This window comes from Nerophis ophidion, linkage group LG08, assembly GCF_033978795.1.
Source record: "Nerophis ophidion isolate RoL-2023_Sa linkage group LG08, RoL_Noph_v1.0, whole genome shotgun sequence".
Lineage (NCBI taxonomy): Eukaryota > Metazoa > Chordata > Actinopteri > Syngnathiformes > Syngnathidae > Nerophis > Nerophis ophidion.
In genome coordinates this window covers 58,538,001-58,554,245 of record NC_084618.1, presented here as the reverse complement: position 1 = coordinate 58,554,245, position 16,245 = coordinate 58,538,001, and the positions used below count along the sequence as shown (strand labels likewise).

Here is a 16,245-nt window from a genome sequence, read left to right as displayed (position 1 = left end):
TCCGCCGCGGAATTTAAGACACACCCGACTCATCGTGTAAATAAAAATTTCTCCCCATTGGCGTATTATGGATACCCCAAAAAAAGTTCCCTCTAATTTTCCATATGCGTGAGCAAACGTAGAAACTCCTTGAGCATTCTGCCCTTCTACCTGCGGCATAGCTCGGTTGGTAGAGTGGCCGTGCCAGTAACTTGAGGGTTGCAGGTTTGATTCCCGCTTCTGCCATCCTAGTCACTGCCGTTGTGTCCTTGGGCAAGACACTTTATCCACCTGCTCCCAGTGCCACCCACACTGGTTTAAATGTAACTTAGATATTGGGTTTCACTATGTAAAGCGCTTTGAGTCACTAGAGAAAAGCGCTATATAAATATAATTCACTTCACAAAAAAATAATTCACATTCAGTGAAGCATATGTGAGCGACGTCAGACGTGCACATGCACTGTGGCCTCACCAGCAGCACACCTGTCCCAAACTTGACTAAATAAGTTAAATGTTTTATTATAATCAAATGACAGCAATAATTTCCATGAGATAATATTCTAATATAAGTGTTTTGGCCCACTTACAATGACAATAACAAAAAATATTGTTTTTCATGAGCTGTCTACTAGTATTGTATGTCAGGGTGGAAAACAAAGAAAAGGAAGAGACTTTGCTGTGAAAAGGTGAAGCCACGCATATCTGAACTGGTCTCTCAAAGGCAACAGCAGAAGTCGCACTGATTTGCAGGTGTGTAATTTATTGTGAGTTCATGCTCTGTGTTGGTTTTGTTCTTTGAACAAGGTGATGTTCATGCATGGTCCATCTTGTGCACCAAGAAAAAACATAACTGTCTTGAATTTACATATTTTTCACTAAAGAAGGGTTCGGGGAATACGCATATGAAACTGGTGGGGTTCGGTACATCCAACAAGGTTAAAAACCATTGCTGTAGAGTGATTGTGTTCATTTCAAACATGACCAGCATGATGAAGTGCAGTACGAACTGCGGAATGACTAATGTTAACTAGTTTCCAGGTGCTTTTTGCTTATTTTTGTCCATCTGCATGGTCACCTGTGGATGAACTGCAACAGAGCTGCTCGGACAAAACCTAACCGTGTCCAGATGCCAGAGGAAACAGCATTGGTGCGTTTTATTCCCAGGCCGATCAAATCCCTGCGTGATGATTATTTTGGCCTGCTGACACAGGACAGCAGAAGCCCTCAGATCCTACCGGCTCGGCGCATCGATTTGAATATTATCATTGCGCTGATGCTGAGCAGATGTGTGATAGAAAGAGGACATCATGTGCAGACCACCCCTTAGCAAATGCCCAACCAGCAGGAGGTCCCTATCCCCCCCGAAAAACTGCAGCTTAAACCTAGCAATCAGCTCCCTGAGCCCCAGATTCTCTGTGAGGTAGTTAAAACTAAAATTCGAAGCACCCCAAATCGTTCTTTGCACGCAAAGACTAGTGCCGCTGGTTACAAAATAAGCCACGACAAGTTGCCAATCCCAGCCATTACTTTAGAAAAGAAGGTAAGAATCTGTATTGAATTTAAAGTAGCAAAGTACTAAGGCGTCTTAACAAGTGTTTTAAATGAAGGTAAAAGTGATGTTATAAGTTCATTCATCATTTAGATGTATTTACATTGTTCTTGTTATGTAAAACTATACTTATAACATGTGTTTTGTGTTAATATTTTTGGCTATCCGGTACAGATGATCTGGATTTGTATTATTTTCTGTGAAAAAAATAGCTTTGGTTTTAATTTTCTGAGGTAACACCATATATGAGATCCCTCTTACCCCTTTCCCCTTCTTTCGGCTCAATTCAAAATCTCCCTCCTCCCCCTCCCTTCTTCTACTTAAACCACTCCCTTGGCTCTAACATCTAGTGCCATGGCGAAGTACTGCAAATACACCCCTATTCATACAGACTTTGCTGGAGTCTCGCTACATCATCAACCTTCGCCATTTGTCTGCAGTGACGATAAGGCAGATGCGAGAAATTTTTGTTTACTTTCAAAATGCCGTCAGACGCAATGTTGGGCTTTGCTTGAGCTCCTTTTTTTTTTTTTCGCTTGTTTTTAATAAGAAGACGACCATTTAGAAGACGTTTTTGGCAAAATAAAAGTATTTTAAAATGTGTTTTTGTTTTTTGGGTTTGAAGCCAATATTTACGTGCCGTAGCAAAGGTTTGAATTCTTGAGTTTTGTTATTATGAAAATCATTAGTACTTAAATTTCTCTGTATTGTGTTTTTCAAAGGTTGCTGCGCATGGGGAATCATCTTCAAACGATATAAAATCATAACAAATGATGGCATTATCCTGCAATGACTGTGATATCCTATGTATATTTATATTTGTCTCCAAGTAGCCTACAATAAAATCAAACATACACGTGCTGTTTTATAATACTGAGTGACTCATTTTAAGTGCCAGTAATTTTGCAATGGCTCTTTTATTGCAATTACATGTATAATTTAATGGCACCTGGATTATGATACATTTGAATAAATCTAGGCTTTTTTGTCTGTTTGAGATAAGTGTAGTGTCACATACCATTATCATATTACGTATATATATTTCCCCACCAATATATTTTCATTTAGACAGGATCTAAATGATTTAGTTACTTTACACTGTGTTTCTGTTAATGACGTAGACTATGTTACCTCAGAAACTATCTCAAAAGCTTCAATATTTTTGATTTTTCAATCGATATGAAGTTCGGTATCGGCAGTATTGATATTCCATTATCGAGCTGCACATCTCTAACGATCAATCAATTACAACGGTTGTTTTCATTAGAAAAAAATCTTTGATTCCAATCTATTGCTTCGATTAATGGTTGAATGAGTGTAACTAAGAAAAATTATAAAATTCATACTTGAAACTATAAACGATATATCAATTACAACGATTGTTTTCATTAGAAAAAAATATTTGATTACAATCTATTGCCTCAATTAATCGTTCAATAAGTGTAACTAAGAAAATGATCAAATTCATACTCGGAACTATAAATACGCAGACAAAGTTTCCGCATGGCCGCTACAATAGAGCGCACATGAGCGCGGCGGTGTGTAAGTACTGTGATCTGTCTGGCGGCAAACAGTTTTGTTTTTTTATATAATGCACACGTTAAAAGTGCAATTTTAATGTTGATGATGTGCGTTTATTAGGAAAAAAAGAATGAAAGTTATGGCAATGCCTACATTTGAACTATTTTACCCTAAAATACGCAATGAGGCTATAAAGTGTTTTTATCCGATTACTCAATTAATCGAAAAACTAAATCAATAGATTACTGGATTACAAAAATAACTGATAGCTGCAGCTTTAATGACATCCTCAATCCTGCTGACATCCCGCCATTTTAGCAAGTGGCTCAAAACCCAAACCCCTCTATTACCAAAGTATCCCCACAGGCCGTATACTGTGCGTCCGCTGCCTTTCATTCAACAGCTCTGAGTCCAAGTAGGTTAAAGTCGGGCAGCTGTAACATCTGCATATAGGCGGCCAGACGTCACACTTCCGCTCGTATTGGGCTTAAAGACGGACGGGGAGGGTGAGTGTGTGGGATTAATGCCAGCTGGCCTTTGTGTGTGTGTGTGTGTGTTCCCGTCCAACCACATGTCTGCCTATATTACCCGAGCAGTAATGCCAATGCTTATGCAGCGGGAGGCATTGAGGGGGACGGGCAGGCTTTAGATTACACTTGTTTGATGCGGAGCCAAGCAGAGCAACAGGGGTCATTTTTTTAAAGCATTACAGTGCGTAAAGTCGGCAGTTTAAAGCCATGGAATCATGGACAAATCCTCAGTAAAAAGTGGACCTCCAGTCCGAGTAAAACGAGCGTGGGATTTTGGCGTGGAGCTCCATGCGCTCTATAAGTACCTCGCCGCTCCTGCTGCATGTCTTGAAGTGCGCTAGCATTACGGGTGGTCCACTTGAGCAAATGTCTCACAGTGAAAGTTATGAAACTGAATATTTGGTTATGCGTGACAAGAGCTTCCTGCATTCATTTAGGGACAGTTCCCCTTGGGTGCACCAAGAAGCAGGGGATTTACTCCTGAAAGTAGATTTCAGCGGGGATTTGTTTTTGGGGGTAGTGCACCTCATAATGGAAGATAAACCTTCACTCCACCCGCTGTTCAATCTACTCTCATATAGTAGATTTCTAATGCCACGAGGAAGCTCACAGTGCCATTGATTTTCATAGATCGTCAATAAAATGGGCCTGTGTTGGAGGCATTATTTGTCCTTTTCTATGACTCCGTTAGAGAACCAGTCATGGAAGGTCAGTGAAGGAAGTGTGTTAATAATGTAATTGGTGGACTATCTGTTGAAAAGCCCCTCCACCATCTCTAAACAAGATTACCCACTGGAGTTAAGATGTGAGTGCTGATTCTTCAGTCAAATTACAGGTTTGGAAAGACCAATAAGATCCTGTAAAGAGGGGTCGGGATTGGGGGATAATTGTAACCGTCTGCCAATAATGGTGGATGTCTTTTATGAAAATGGAGCAATGTCTACGTTTCATTAGATTTGCAATGGATCAAGATTGCAATCATGCATGTTGTTGCAGCTAGCAGACATTAGCTCATTAGCTAATGTAGTGCCTTGGGCATATCGGAGAGGCTCAGGGTTGCCTGCTCTTTGTGCGTCACCTCCCTGTAAGTAATCACAAAGACAATGTTTCATTTTGTAGCGTTCTGTTGCTTGAGTTGAATTTATGTGATTTGTGAGGTTCAAACAAAGAAATAAGTAAAGCAGCATTTCTGACTTGACAAAGTACCATATAAAATACCATTAGAAACAGAGTTATTGCTTTGTCAGTTTCTACCACCATACCGCATCCTAGCGCTAAATATGCGCATTGCTTCAATATTTCAAGAATGTGAAATGTCCATAAACACCCACGGTATTAAACATTAATTTTTGTGTCAAAATATCACTTCTGCGTTTTTTTGAAAGAAATATAAAAAAAATTGAATCTTAAAAACAACATGTTAAAAGCTCGCCTCAGCCGCAGATATTCGCTTTTCCTCTTGACTTAACTCCGCACTGAGTTACAGGACAGGAGGGATGAGCAGGGGCGCTGAAAAGAGCTCGCTAGTTAGCATGGTTAGCATCATCTAGCTAGCTTACTTGTTGCCAGCGTTCGCTCTCTGAGCCACAACATTGACGGCTTTCTACTTTGCTGCTAATCATATTTGGATGTTTACATTCCTAACATTGTTAGTTCCGAACCAGATATGGTTCTAGAGTATTTACTAGTAGCCAACGAGGAAGTACATTTTTGACATGACGAATGTAAACAGAGGTCACAACACCGCAAGTATATTACCTGGGGGTGCGTGGAAACTGTCATTAACTGCTGATTGGATCATATCATGTTCTGGTTTGGTTCTGTTTCTGTATTGTAACTTGTTAGTATTTTGTCTTCCTTAGTTCCTGGTGGCACTTCCTGTTTTGTTCTGTTGTCATAGTTACGTATTTGTGTCACCTGCCGTTTGTTTTTGACGCACACCTGCCTCTTAATTACTGTCCTTATATAAGCCTGCCTTTTCCGTTACTCAGTTTCGCAGTCTAGTTTCTGTTCGATGCAACAGGTGACGTCGCTGATCCCCGATTGTGGTAAAGACTTTTTGTACTCGTTAGCTTCCACGCTATTCCTCTGTTTATTTCCCTAGCTCACATGCTAGCGCTTTTAGTTCCTTCTAGATCCCATGCTAGTTCTGTTTGTTTTGTCTTTAGTGCCTTGTGCAAGTGTTTTTGTTCTTAGTCTGTTTTGTTAGCATAAATAAATCATCCTTTCTTACCTTCACGCTGTGTCGAAGTCCGACTGCATAGTCTGAGAGAACGAACAGACACCACAATGCCAGCAAAGCGTCACAGAAACAGGATAGAGTTACCAAACGGTAAACGTTTTCTAAGTTTTTTGCATTCATGTTTGTTGAGATCCGCTTTTTGGATCCTCCACATATTATTGTTTGTGGTTCCATTTTTATTTTCACTCTCCGTCTGATCCTATTATTTCCTGTTTAAGTTGGTCACCATGGTAGCTTATTAGTTTCACCTGTTTCTCACGGCCCTGCACACCTGTCCTCACTAATCACCTGCCTTATATAAGCCTGCATCTTTTGTTGTTCAGTCTGGGATCCAAATTTGTTCATGCACAACGGTACATCTGCTTTGCGCTTTTGCTTACATGCAAATTTCTGTATCATTCTCACGAGCTCTCACGCTGCGCACTTTTATTCAATCTTAGCTCTCATGCTAAATGTTTTGTTTTCCCCTTTGTGTGCCTATGTTCCAGTTTAGTTTACTATTTGTTTATCCTAGCTTTCATGCTAGCGTCTTTTGTTTGCCTTTTCTTAGTTCCAGTATTTTTGTTCTCTAGCACCTTTTGTTAAATAAATCATTAGTTCATACCTTTTGTTGTGTTCAATTTTCGACGCATCCTTGAGGGAATCGAACCCGGCATCACAATGCCGAACAGGCGTAACAATGTTATAGAGTTTTATATTTTACATTTTTAATGAGATAAAGTTAGTAAATTATCTACTTAAAAAAACAAAAAAATATGTGGTACATTACATTTTCATTCCTTTTATATTTTTCAAATTTCATTTAACATTTTTAGAACTGAAAAAAACAATGTTTGATTAGCTTCATTCAGTTAAACAATATATATTTAATTGTTTTTGAAGGCAGGGGTTGTATTTGGGGGCTCCCCTTTTGCCCAGAGCCCACAAATACCTTGAAACGGGCCTGTATGGGGCTAAACTCCTTACTCATGGTGCTACTGTACACTTATAAATTGCTGCGTTTGGCCTGCAGCTCATTGGCACGTTCTCACTTTGGAGTATGAAGGCAAAATGTTTTGGCAATCCTGCTTTACACAATAATGGCTGTGTGTAGGAATGGATACTTTTCACATAAATACTGCTACTCATTGGTACACATTTTTGGTAGTTTTGTCTGTTCATGTGTTAGTAAATGTTAATTGCTTAGAATGGGACATCCTTTTTTAATGAGCTGATTAAGATAACTGTTCTCCACATGTTGCATCTTGTGTTCTTACACTTCGAAGTCTCATTTGCAAGTATTATATAGCAGACTTTGCAGGCAGTTGAAATCCAAAACATGAAATGGCAGTAGTTTGTAGACTATGGTGAGTTGCTTAACAAGGAACTAGTGTTTGCCATAAAAGTGTGTCTAGTGTGTGTCTAAAATATGTTTAGTCAACCTTAAGAAAGTCAGTGACTTCACTATTAAAGTGGGTGACATTGTTATCACCAGGAAAGATGAGATCACCTACCTAGGTTCCATTCTAGAGGCCAATCTTTCCTGTGATAAAATGGCAACCAAGGTAATCAAAAAGGTCAACCAACGAACAAGATTTCTCTACAGAATATCCTCTCTGGTCAACAAAAGCACCATGAATATTCTAGCGGGAACTCTCATTAAATCCTTTTTCGATTAAGCATGCACTTCTTGGTACTCCAGCACCTCCAATACCCTCAAATCTAGACTCCAAACATCTCAGAACAAGCTAGTCAGGTTACTTCTAGACCTCCACCCCAGATCACACCTCACTCCTACCCACTTCTCCAAAGTGGGCTGGCTCACGGTGGAGGACAGAGTAAAACAACTTGCACTGAGCCTAGTCTATAAAATCCGCTACACTTCCCTGATACCGAAGTACATGTCAAACTACTTCCTTAATGTGAATGACCGCCATAACCACAACACCAGGGGGAGCTCCACAAACCATGTTCACTATTAAGATGTGTGACATTGTTATCACCAGGAAAGATGAGATCACCTACCTAGGTTCCATTCTAGAGGCCAATCTTTCCTGTGATTAAATGGCAACCAAGGTAATCAAAAAGGTCAACCAACGAACAAGATTTCTCTACAGAATATCCTCTCTGGTCAATTAAAGCACCATGAAGATTCTAGCGGGAACTCTCATTCAACCCTTTTTTGATTACGCATGCCCCTCCTGGTACCCCAGCACCTCCAAAACCCTCAAATCTAGACTCCAAACATCCCAGAACCAGCTAGTCAGGTTACTTCTAGACCTCCACCCCAGATCACACCTCACTCCTACCCACTTCTCCAAAGTGGGCTGGCTCAGGGTGGAGGACAGAGTAAAACAACTTGCACTGAGCCTAGTCTATGAAATCCGCTACGCCTCCCTGATACCGAAATGCATGTCAAACTACTTCCTTAATGTAAATGACCGCCATAAGCACAACACCAGGGGGAGCTCCACAAACCATGTCAAACCCAAATTCCGATCTATCAAAGGTCTTAACTCATTCCATGCCACATCAATGTGGAATGCACTCCCAACAAGTGTAAAAGAAAGTGCATCTCTAGCCTCCTTCAAAGGGGAACATTATCACAATTTCAGAAGGCTTAAAAACAATAAAAATCAGTTCCCAGTGGCTTATTTTATTTTTCAAAGTTTTTTTCTAAATTTTACCCATCATGGAATATCCCGAAAAAAGGCTTTAAAGTGCCTTATTTTCGCTATCTTTAAATCCATCGTCCATTTTCCTCTGACGTCATTTAGTGATGCCAACAAGCAAGATATAGCGACATTAGCTCGGATTCAGATTCGGATTTCAGCGGCTTAAGCGATTCAACAGATTACGCATGTATTGGAACAAATGGTTGGAGTATGGAGGCAGATAGCGAAAACAAAATTGAAGAAGAAACTGAAGCTATTGAGCGAATAGCTATTGAAGCTATTCGGGGATCGCCTTCTAACCAACGATTGAGTGTCGCAGGGTATCCATACATCTCTGTGCCATGTCTGTCTTAGCATCGCTGGTAAAATGTGCAGGAGCAACTTAAATCTGTTGATTGGTAAGTGTTTGTTAGGCATTAAATGTGGGTGGAGTGAAAGGCTGGATGCAAATATAGCTACAAATGTACATACAACTAGCCTAAATAGCATGTTAGCATTGATTAGCTGGCAGTCATGCCGCGACCAAATATGTCTGATTAGCACATAACTCAATAACATCAACAAAACTCACCTTTGTGATTTTGTTGACTATCGTTGGAAATGCATCTGCTTTGAGTGTCGCAGGGTATCCATAAATCTTTGTGCCATGTCTGCCGTAGCATCGCCGGTAAAATGTGCAGACGAGGGACTTTTGGATCTTTTGACACTAGAGCAACTTAAATCCGTCAATTGGTAAGTGTTGTTTGGCATTAAATGTGGGTGGAGGGAAAGGCTGGATGCAAATATAGCTACAAATGAGGCATAACGATGCAATATGTATATACAGCTAGCCTAAATAGCATGTTAGCATCGATTAGCATGCCGTGCTAATCGATGCACACTCCACCTAAGTCAACTTGAATCCGTCCCTGTTCGTGTTATTACACCCTCCGACAACACACCGACGAGGCATGATGTCTCCAAGGTACTGAAAACAGTCGAAAAAACGGAAAATAACAGCTGACTTGACTCGACGTTTGTAATGTGTTTGAGAAAATGGCGGATTGACTACCTAGGTGACGTCACAACCGTTTAATACGCCAAAATTCACCCATTTAGAGTTCGGAAATCGGTTAAAAAAATGTATGGTCCTTTTTCTGCAACATCAAGGTGTATATTGACGCTTACATAGGTCTGGTGATAATGTTCCCCTTTAAAACCGCACTAAAAGAACACCTCCAGGCAACTTCAACCCTAAACTAACACTCTCCCCCCTCCACATTGCACCTCCCCGGATTGTAAATAATCAAATGTATATACTTGTTATTATGCTTTCTGATCTCTGTCTCTCACTACTTGCTGTACAAATCCTACCAAGTCAGACCTACACTGTTTCAATGTCCATTTCTCAGATGATGCAATTGTTGATGACTGAAGTGCTGTTATCAACCCCCCCGCCCCCACATACCCCACCCTCGATTGTAAATAATGTAAATAATTCAATGTATATACTCTGATAATTAACTTGTGTGATGACTGTATTATGCTGATAGTATATATATGTACCATGAATTGATTAACGTGGACCCCGACTTAAACAAGTTGAAAAACTTATTCGGGTGTTACCATTTAGTGGTCAATTGTTCGGAATATGTACTGTACTGTGCAATCTACTAATAAAAGTTTCAATCAATCGATCAAAGAGTGAGTGAGTGAGTGAGTGTGTGTATGTGAATGTGGAAATAGAGTCAAAACACTTTGAGTACCTTAAAGGTAGAAAAGCGCTATACAAGTATTACCCATTTTTCATAACCATGATCCCAGAGTGACTAAGAAGTGCAACTGGCTTTTAAAGCCCTCAGGAGATACTTAGCAGCAGGTCAAACACATAATCGTTAATCACCTGCAGGTGATGACAATGGCACTTAGAAGCAGGGATGAATATACTGCAGGACAACACAAACCAAACAGGAAGTAGCAACAACATAAGAGCGAAAAACAGGAAGTAAAACCCAAAACAGAGGAAAAACACCCAAAATCTAAACAATACATGACATGCCTTTCCAGGTCATGACAATCACACATTAGCAGTTTGGTTGTAACCTGCAACTTAGTTGTGCTTTTCATTACTAAATTTGGAGATGGTGACATCACCATGTAAAATCCCCAATTGTAATCAGTAGATAATTTTATGGCAAAGTTAATATAAATTAGCATTGAGCCTGCGAATTTTGGAAAAGTGGATCATTACGCTACATTTGTGTGTCTCCTATTAGGCTTTATTAAGATGGAAAATTGCAACATTACCTAGAACAAGGGGTGCCCAAACTTTTTGCCCTAAAGGGTTTACGTGAAAATGTGCCAATGAGAAATGGCCCAAACACATCAATTTCAAGCGTGCAGCTGCGCAAAAATGGAGTAGTTTAATCCATACCGCCTTTTTTCAAGGTAGTTAAGATCATTACATTCCATAGATGGCAACCTGTTAGCCTTGCAGACAAGCCGTCAATGATTGTGCAAGTTTAAAAGAGTATGAATATGTATTTGGGAAGCCACCCTTTGGCAGGCCGAACGAAACCAGTCAGCAAATTTGGCCCACAGGCCCCACTTTGGGCACCCCTGACCTAGAGGCAGTTTTACTGGGTTTGCTCTGAGTGCTGCTTAAGTGCTTATTTCCCTGCCAAGTGTTTAAGCCAGTGACGAGCACAGGTACAATAAAAGGTACCAAATTTGTTACCCATTGATTGATTGAAACTTTTATTAGCAGATTGCACAGTAAAGTACATATTCCGTACAAATGACCACTAAATGGTAACACCCGAATAAGTTTTTCAACTTGTTTAAATCGGGGTCCACGTAAATCAATTCATGGTACAAATATATTCTATCAGTACAATACAGTCATCACACAAGTTAATCATCGGAGTATATATCATGTGTTAAGTTATTTTCATATAATGTATTAATCTGCTCTTTCAAAGATTCTCTTCAGAGAGGTATTCATTTAACAATATATATATTATTGGGTTTTGTATTGGTGTAAGATTTTAGTTGTCACTATGCTGCAGCACATTTATACACCATCGTACTCAAACGATTCAACATACTGTTATGTTACTACATTTCTGAGAGTGTAGCTCAAACAAAATAATCAAAAAGAGGATGCCCACAACAAATAAGAGCAACCAAAAAGAGCATCCATGTGATTTTACCACTGTAAAAGGAGCACAAAATAATGGAGGCGCATGTTACTAAAGCTAAAGTAAACAATCCCTGTAGTACCGGTCCACAGACATGTGAGCATCTTCCTGATTTAATTGAATATAGGCCAAAAACTTCTGCAAAATGTTTTAAAAAAAGAAAGCCTTGAAAGTTTTCCCTCTTATGAGCACTTAATTGGCTTTTAATTTCCAGTATAGTTGCAAAAGGGCCTGCGGTAACAACAGCTAATTAACATATTTATTTTCGTTCTCTTTGTCACTGTGCTTTCACAGCAGATGGGAATATAACTGAAACCTGGCCCAGAGTTAAGATGTGCTAAAAACTGGAAATCCCACATCTGTTTACCTGAGTCTAAACACAGAGTTCCAGGATGACATCAATAAGTCAGGAGGTCAATGAAATGTGTGGCGACTCTTCCCTTAACAAGCTAGTAGGATGGATGCTTAGTGACCTTGTTGTGTTAAGTCGCGGGAGGAATGGTATCCAGTGACTTTTCTCCATCGACTCTCTCAACAACATGTAGGCGATATTAGCCCCGTGGAGAGATTTGTGCCGCTTTTGCCTAATGAAGCAAGATCAAACAAGCTTAATGTGCCTTAGTAGGATGGAGAAGATTGAGATGAAGAGACACAGGTTTGAAAAGTGACTCATCCTCTCTGCTTTCTCATATTTTTTCCTGGAGCTCTGAGAACCTATGAGCTTGAATGCCGCGTTAAATCACCAAATTCAGCGCAGGAGAAACTTAATCTGGATTGGTTTTATTAATAGAATTATCCCCTGGGCAAAGTGGAGAAAAGGGAGCGGGCCAAGTCACTTTGAAGTGCTTTAATTAAAACCCTTTCCCTCTTTCTCTGGTTAATTAAGAGCAAAGATGTGCCTTGTGATGTGTGTTGGCTCCATCTTGAGCGAGGTGATACAGTCAGTGCCGCAGCAGCAGCGATGTGCAAATGGGATTTTTCCCGATGTTTTGCTGATCTTTCACAGCTCCAAGGTGCCAGATTGGACCCGATCCCTCAACGTGCCTTTTGATGTGTGTGTTGACGCAATGTAAAGTGTATACAAATGAGCATGTGTGCTTAAACTGCGTTTTTCATTTTCTCCAACATGGGTTTCAGTTCCTGAGGATCTCTCCCTGGAGGAGAGGGATGAGCTGTGCAACATCCGGCGCAGGAAGCGGGAGCTGCTCGACGACATCGAGGTGCGTCCTGACCTGGTTCTTCCTGTAGTTTACTTATAACATTTGACCTCTTTTACATGAATGCTAATAATAACTACCGTAAAAATAAACATAGGCCTACGCTATTGCTCATAAAATAATCAAGCACAAATCATAATATATGACTGCCGGACATCTGTTGGGATGCATAATGGTTATCTTCTGCATTTACTTTGTGAAGGCAGAATGTGTGACACTGCTACCACCTTGCTTTACTAATACCTAATACTTTGGCTAAAGAAACATCCTTGTTTCTCAGAGGTTGAAGTTTGAGATCGCCGAGGTCATGACAGAAATCGAGCAGTTGACGTGCGTTGGCGAGAGGTACGATGCGACCACTTACTTTTTTGCACAATTTTGTTTTGACTCATTTGCTTGTAAATATCAACACTCCATCACATTTTTAACACAGTGCATCCATTTGTTAGTATAAATGTTAATATAATATGAAATATATTTTTTATGATGTAGTTGATCCACAGGCATTATCCTGTCATTGTTTTTTAAATCATGTATAGCTATTCATTTTTACAGTACAGCAGCGGTTCTCAAACTTTTTTTTTTCTTAGTTTTTCAAGTATACCACTTCAGAAAACAATTGGCTCTTCAAGCGCCATCATAATGACTAACATTAAAATACAGTGGCGTAGTAGGCCAAAGTATTCATTAAAACAACGCAGAAGTTTTCTAACCGGACCTCACAATGTATTGCAGTAAGACATCCCAGAGAAACAAGCAGATCGCAATGGGCAGGAAGAAATTCAACATGGACCCTAAAAAGGTATTTTTCTTCTTCTTTTTCGCAAACAAATCTTGTTTTGTTCAGGATTAAATTCCCCTACTTTTTCTCCCCTGCAGGGCATCCAGTTCCTGCTGGAGAATGACCTACTTCAGCACACTCCAGAAGACATCGCCCAGTTCCTCTATAAAGGCGAGGGTCTAAACAAGACCGTCATCGGGGACTACCTTGGCGAACGGTAAGTTAGTTCGGCAGCTATTTCATTTACTCAACTACTGTCTGTTATGATATATTGTTTGTTTTGGGGACGGTGTGGCGCAGTTGGGAGAGTGGGCGTGCCAGCAATCTGAGAGTTCCTGGTTCAATCATCACCTTCTACCATCCTAGTCACATTCGTTGTGTCCTTGAGCAAGACACTTCACCCTTGCTCCTGATGGGTCCTGGTTAGCGCCTTGCATGGCAGCTCCCGCCATCCATGTGTGTGTATGGGTGAATGTGGAAATAGTGTCAAAGCGCTTTGAGTTCCTTAAAAAAAAAAAAAAAGGTAGAAAAGCGGTATACAAGTATAAACCATTTACCATTTACCAGTTTGTTTTTTTGCATCTGAATGTGACCATTGTCGAACGAGTAAAGGCTGCAAATAATGAAGCATGTAGAAAGGTATGGCGTAGTGGGTAGAGCGGCCGTGCCAGAAACCTGAGGGTTGCAGGTACGCTTCCAACCTATTAACATCCAAATCGCTGCCGTTGTGTCCTTGGGCAGGACACTTCACCCTTTGCCCCCGGTGCCGCTCACACTGGTGAATGATTGATGAATGAATGATAGGTGGTGGTCGGAGGGGCCGTAGGCGCAAACTGGCAGCCACGCTTCCGTCAGTCTACCCCAGGGCAGCTGTGGCTACAGATGTAGCTTACCACCACCAGGTGTGAATGAATGATGGGTTCCCACTTCTCTGTGAGCGCTTTGAGTATCTAACAATAGAAAAGCGTGATATAAATCTAATCCATTATTATTATTATTAGCTACAAGTACTTCACAAGAGTCACCTCACTGACTTGGTCTCGTTTTCTTCGACTGGGAAAATAAATAAAATCACTTTCAATTAGTTGAAATACAACCACTAGAAATTACATTTATTCTTAGCTAATAAAAAAACCAAGTTGTTTTAGTTTCAATATATGATCATCTTGTACAGTTAGTGGTACTACAGTTTTTGTACAGCCCACTCTTCGTATTATTCGATTTTCAACACATATCTTTTCCCCAGTTTTTGAATACCGCCTTTGTTATTATCCAGCCAAACATTGTTCATGAAAAAAGTCTCCAAAAATCCAACTCGCATGGTGACTAAGTCCTTTGCTTTTTTTTTTTTTTTTTTGGTGGGGGGGGGTTAACTAAAGTTTGATAAAAAGGCGAGAAACACTATTAGGTTAACAAAGGAAGTATGAAGGTGGCGTTGTCAGAGTTAGTTGTTGACAAACCCAAACATGCAGAGAGGGAGGCAGGCATGGAGTGAGTGAGAAAAAATGATTTAATTTAAAACAAAAAACAAACAAAGGGTACAAACAAAAAGCGCGCACGTGGGCAGATAAACAAAAAGGCATAGCAGGTATCGAGCAAGAAACAGAAGTCGTACTTATAATATGAAAACAAACTTGGAAGCAGAACAAAAGACAATAAGCTACAAACCACTATCAAATATAGCTTACCGCAACGCTGCATTGACACGATCTGATAAGACACGACAGGTAGCAACGACAAGAGCGACATCGACATGACAATAATCCAGCACTGACTGGAGAAACAAAGCAGGTAAATTAGGAGCGGGCTGATTGACACCAGGTGTGGCCAGGTGCCAATCAGCCGCAACTGAGGGGAAACAGCGCACAGGGAGAAAGACATGAAATTACCAAAATAAAAGCGCTGACAGGAAACAAAGACATACACAGAGGAAAAACTAAAACAAAACAAAACTGTAGGGGCGAAACTGACAGGCGTCTGGGTAGCTGTCCCCACCCGTCGTCCTCCTTCTATGTTTATTGCTGTCTTTGCCAACAAGAGTCTTCAATAAAAGGTAAAAAGGTTGGATTTTTATCTAACATGTTTTCTTACCTTTTGCTGTGTCCTACTTGTTCATGATTCATATTGCCATTTATTTCTCATCGTCACATTGGCAAGAAGGCAGCCCCACAAGACCAATCATTGAGCTTGTGAGTGGTGTAAAAGTACAAGTTTCAGGCCTTTTTTTTGTCCCCAATCCCCATGAATGCAGGCGACAAAAACGGACTTTTAAAAAATAATTACGTCTATGTTTGGAACAGATGACTAACCAAAACAGAAATACCAGTGTAATATATATTACACTCAAGTGTACCACTACCTGACCAAAACATAAGCAAAACATGCCATAAAATTTGCTGTGTTTGCCTGAATTGTAATCTGACATCAGGTCAGACAAGGAAACATTCACTACCAGAGTGTGATGACTCAGGCAGGGGGCCTACTCAAATTGCCAAAAAGCTTTGGACTTGTCACGCTAATTATTGGGCTTTTGCATGGGGTACAGTAGGGACCTTTTAATACAGACCGAGTGCAGAAGAGGTGGGAGACAG

The 16,245-nt window shown here is 40.3% G+C and overlaps 1 protein-coding gene and 1 long non-coding RNA gene across 2 annotated transcripts in view; one reads left to right on the top strand and one right to left on the bottom strand.

Annotated features, from left to right (window-relative positions):
• Window positions 1–16,245, top strand: part of cyth3a (cytohesin 3a) — a 67,981-nt gene that overhangs the window by 20,330 nt on the left and 31,406 nt on the right. The window contains exons 2-5 of the mRNA XM_061909089.1: window positions 12,794–12,876; window positions 13,154–13,218; window positions 13,609–13,675; window positions 13,753–13,871. Of these exons, the coding sequence (XP_061765073.1) occupies window positions 12,794–12,876; window positions 13,154–13,218; window positions 13,609–13,675; window positions 13,753–13,871 (334 nt within the window). The remainder of the gene's footprint in view (window positions 1–12,793; window positions 12,877–13,153; window positions 13,219–13,608; window positions 13,676–13,752; window positions 13,872–16,245) is intronic.
• LOC133558034 (uncharacterized) overlaps window positions 1–16,245 on the bottom strand; it is a 45,327-nt gene that overhangs the window by 17,886 nt on the left and 11,196 nt on the right. The window lies entirely within an intron of this gene.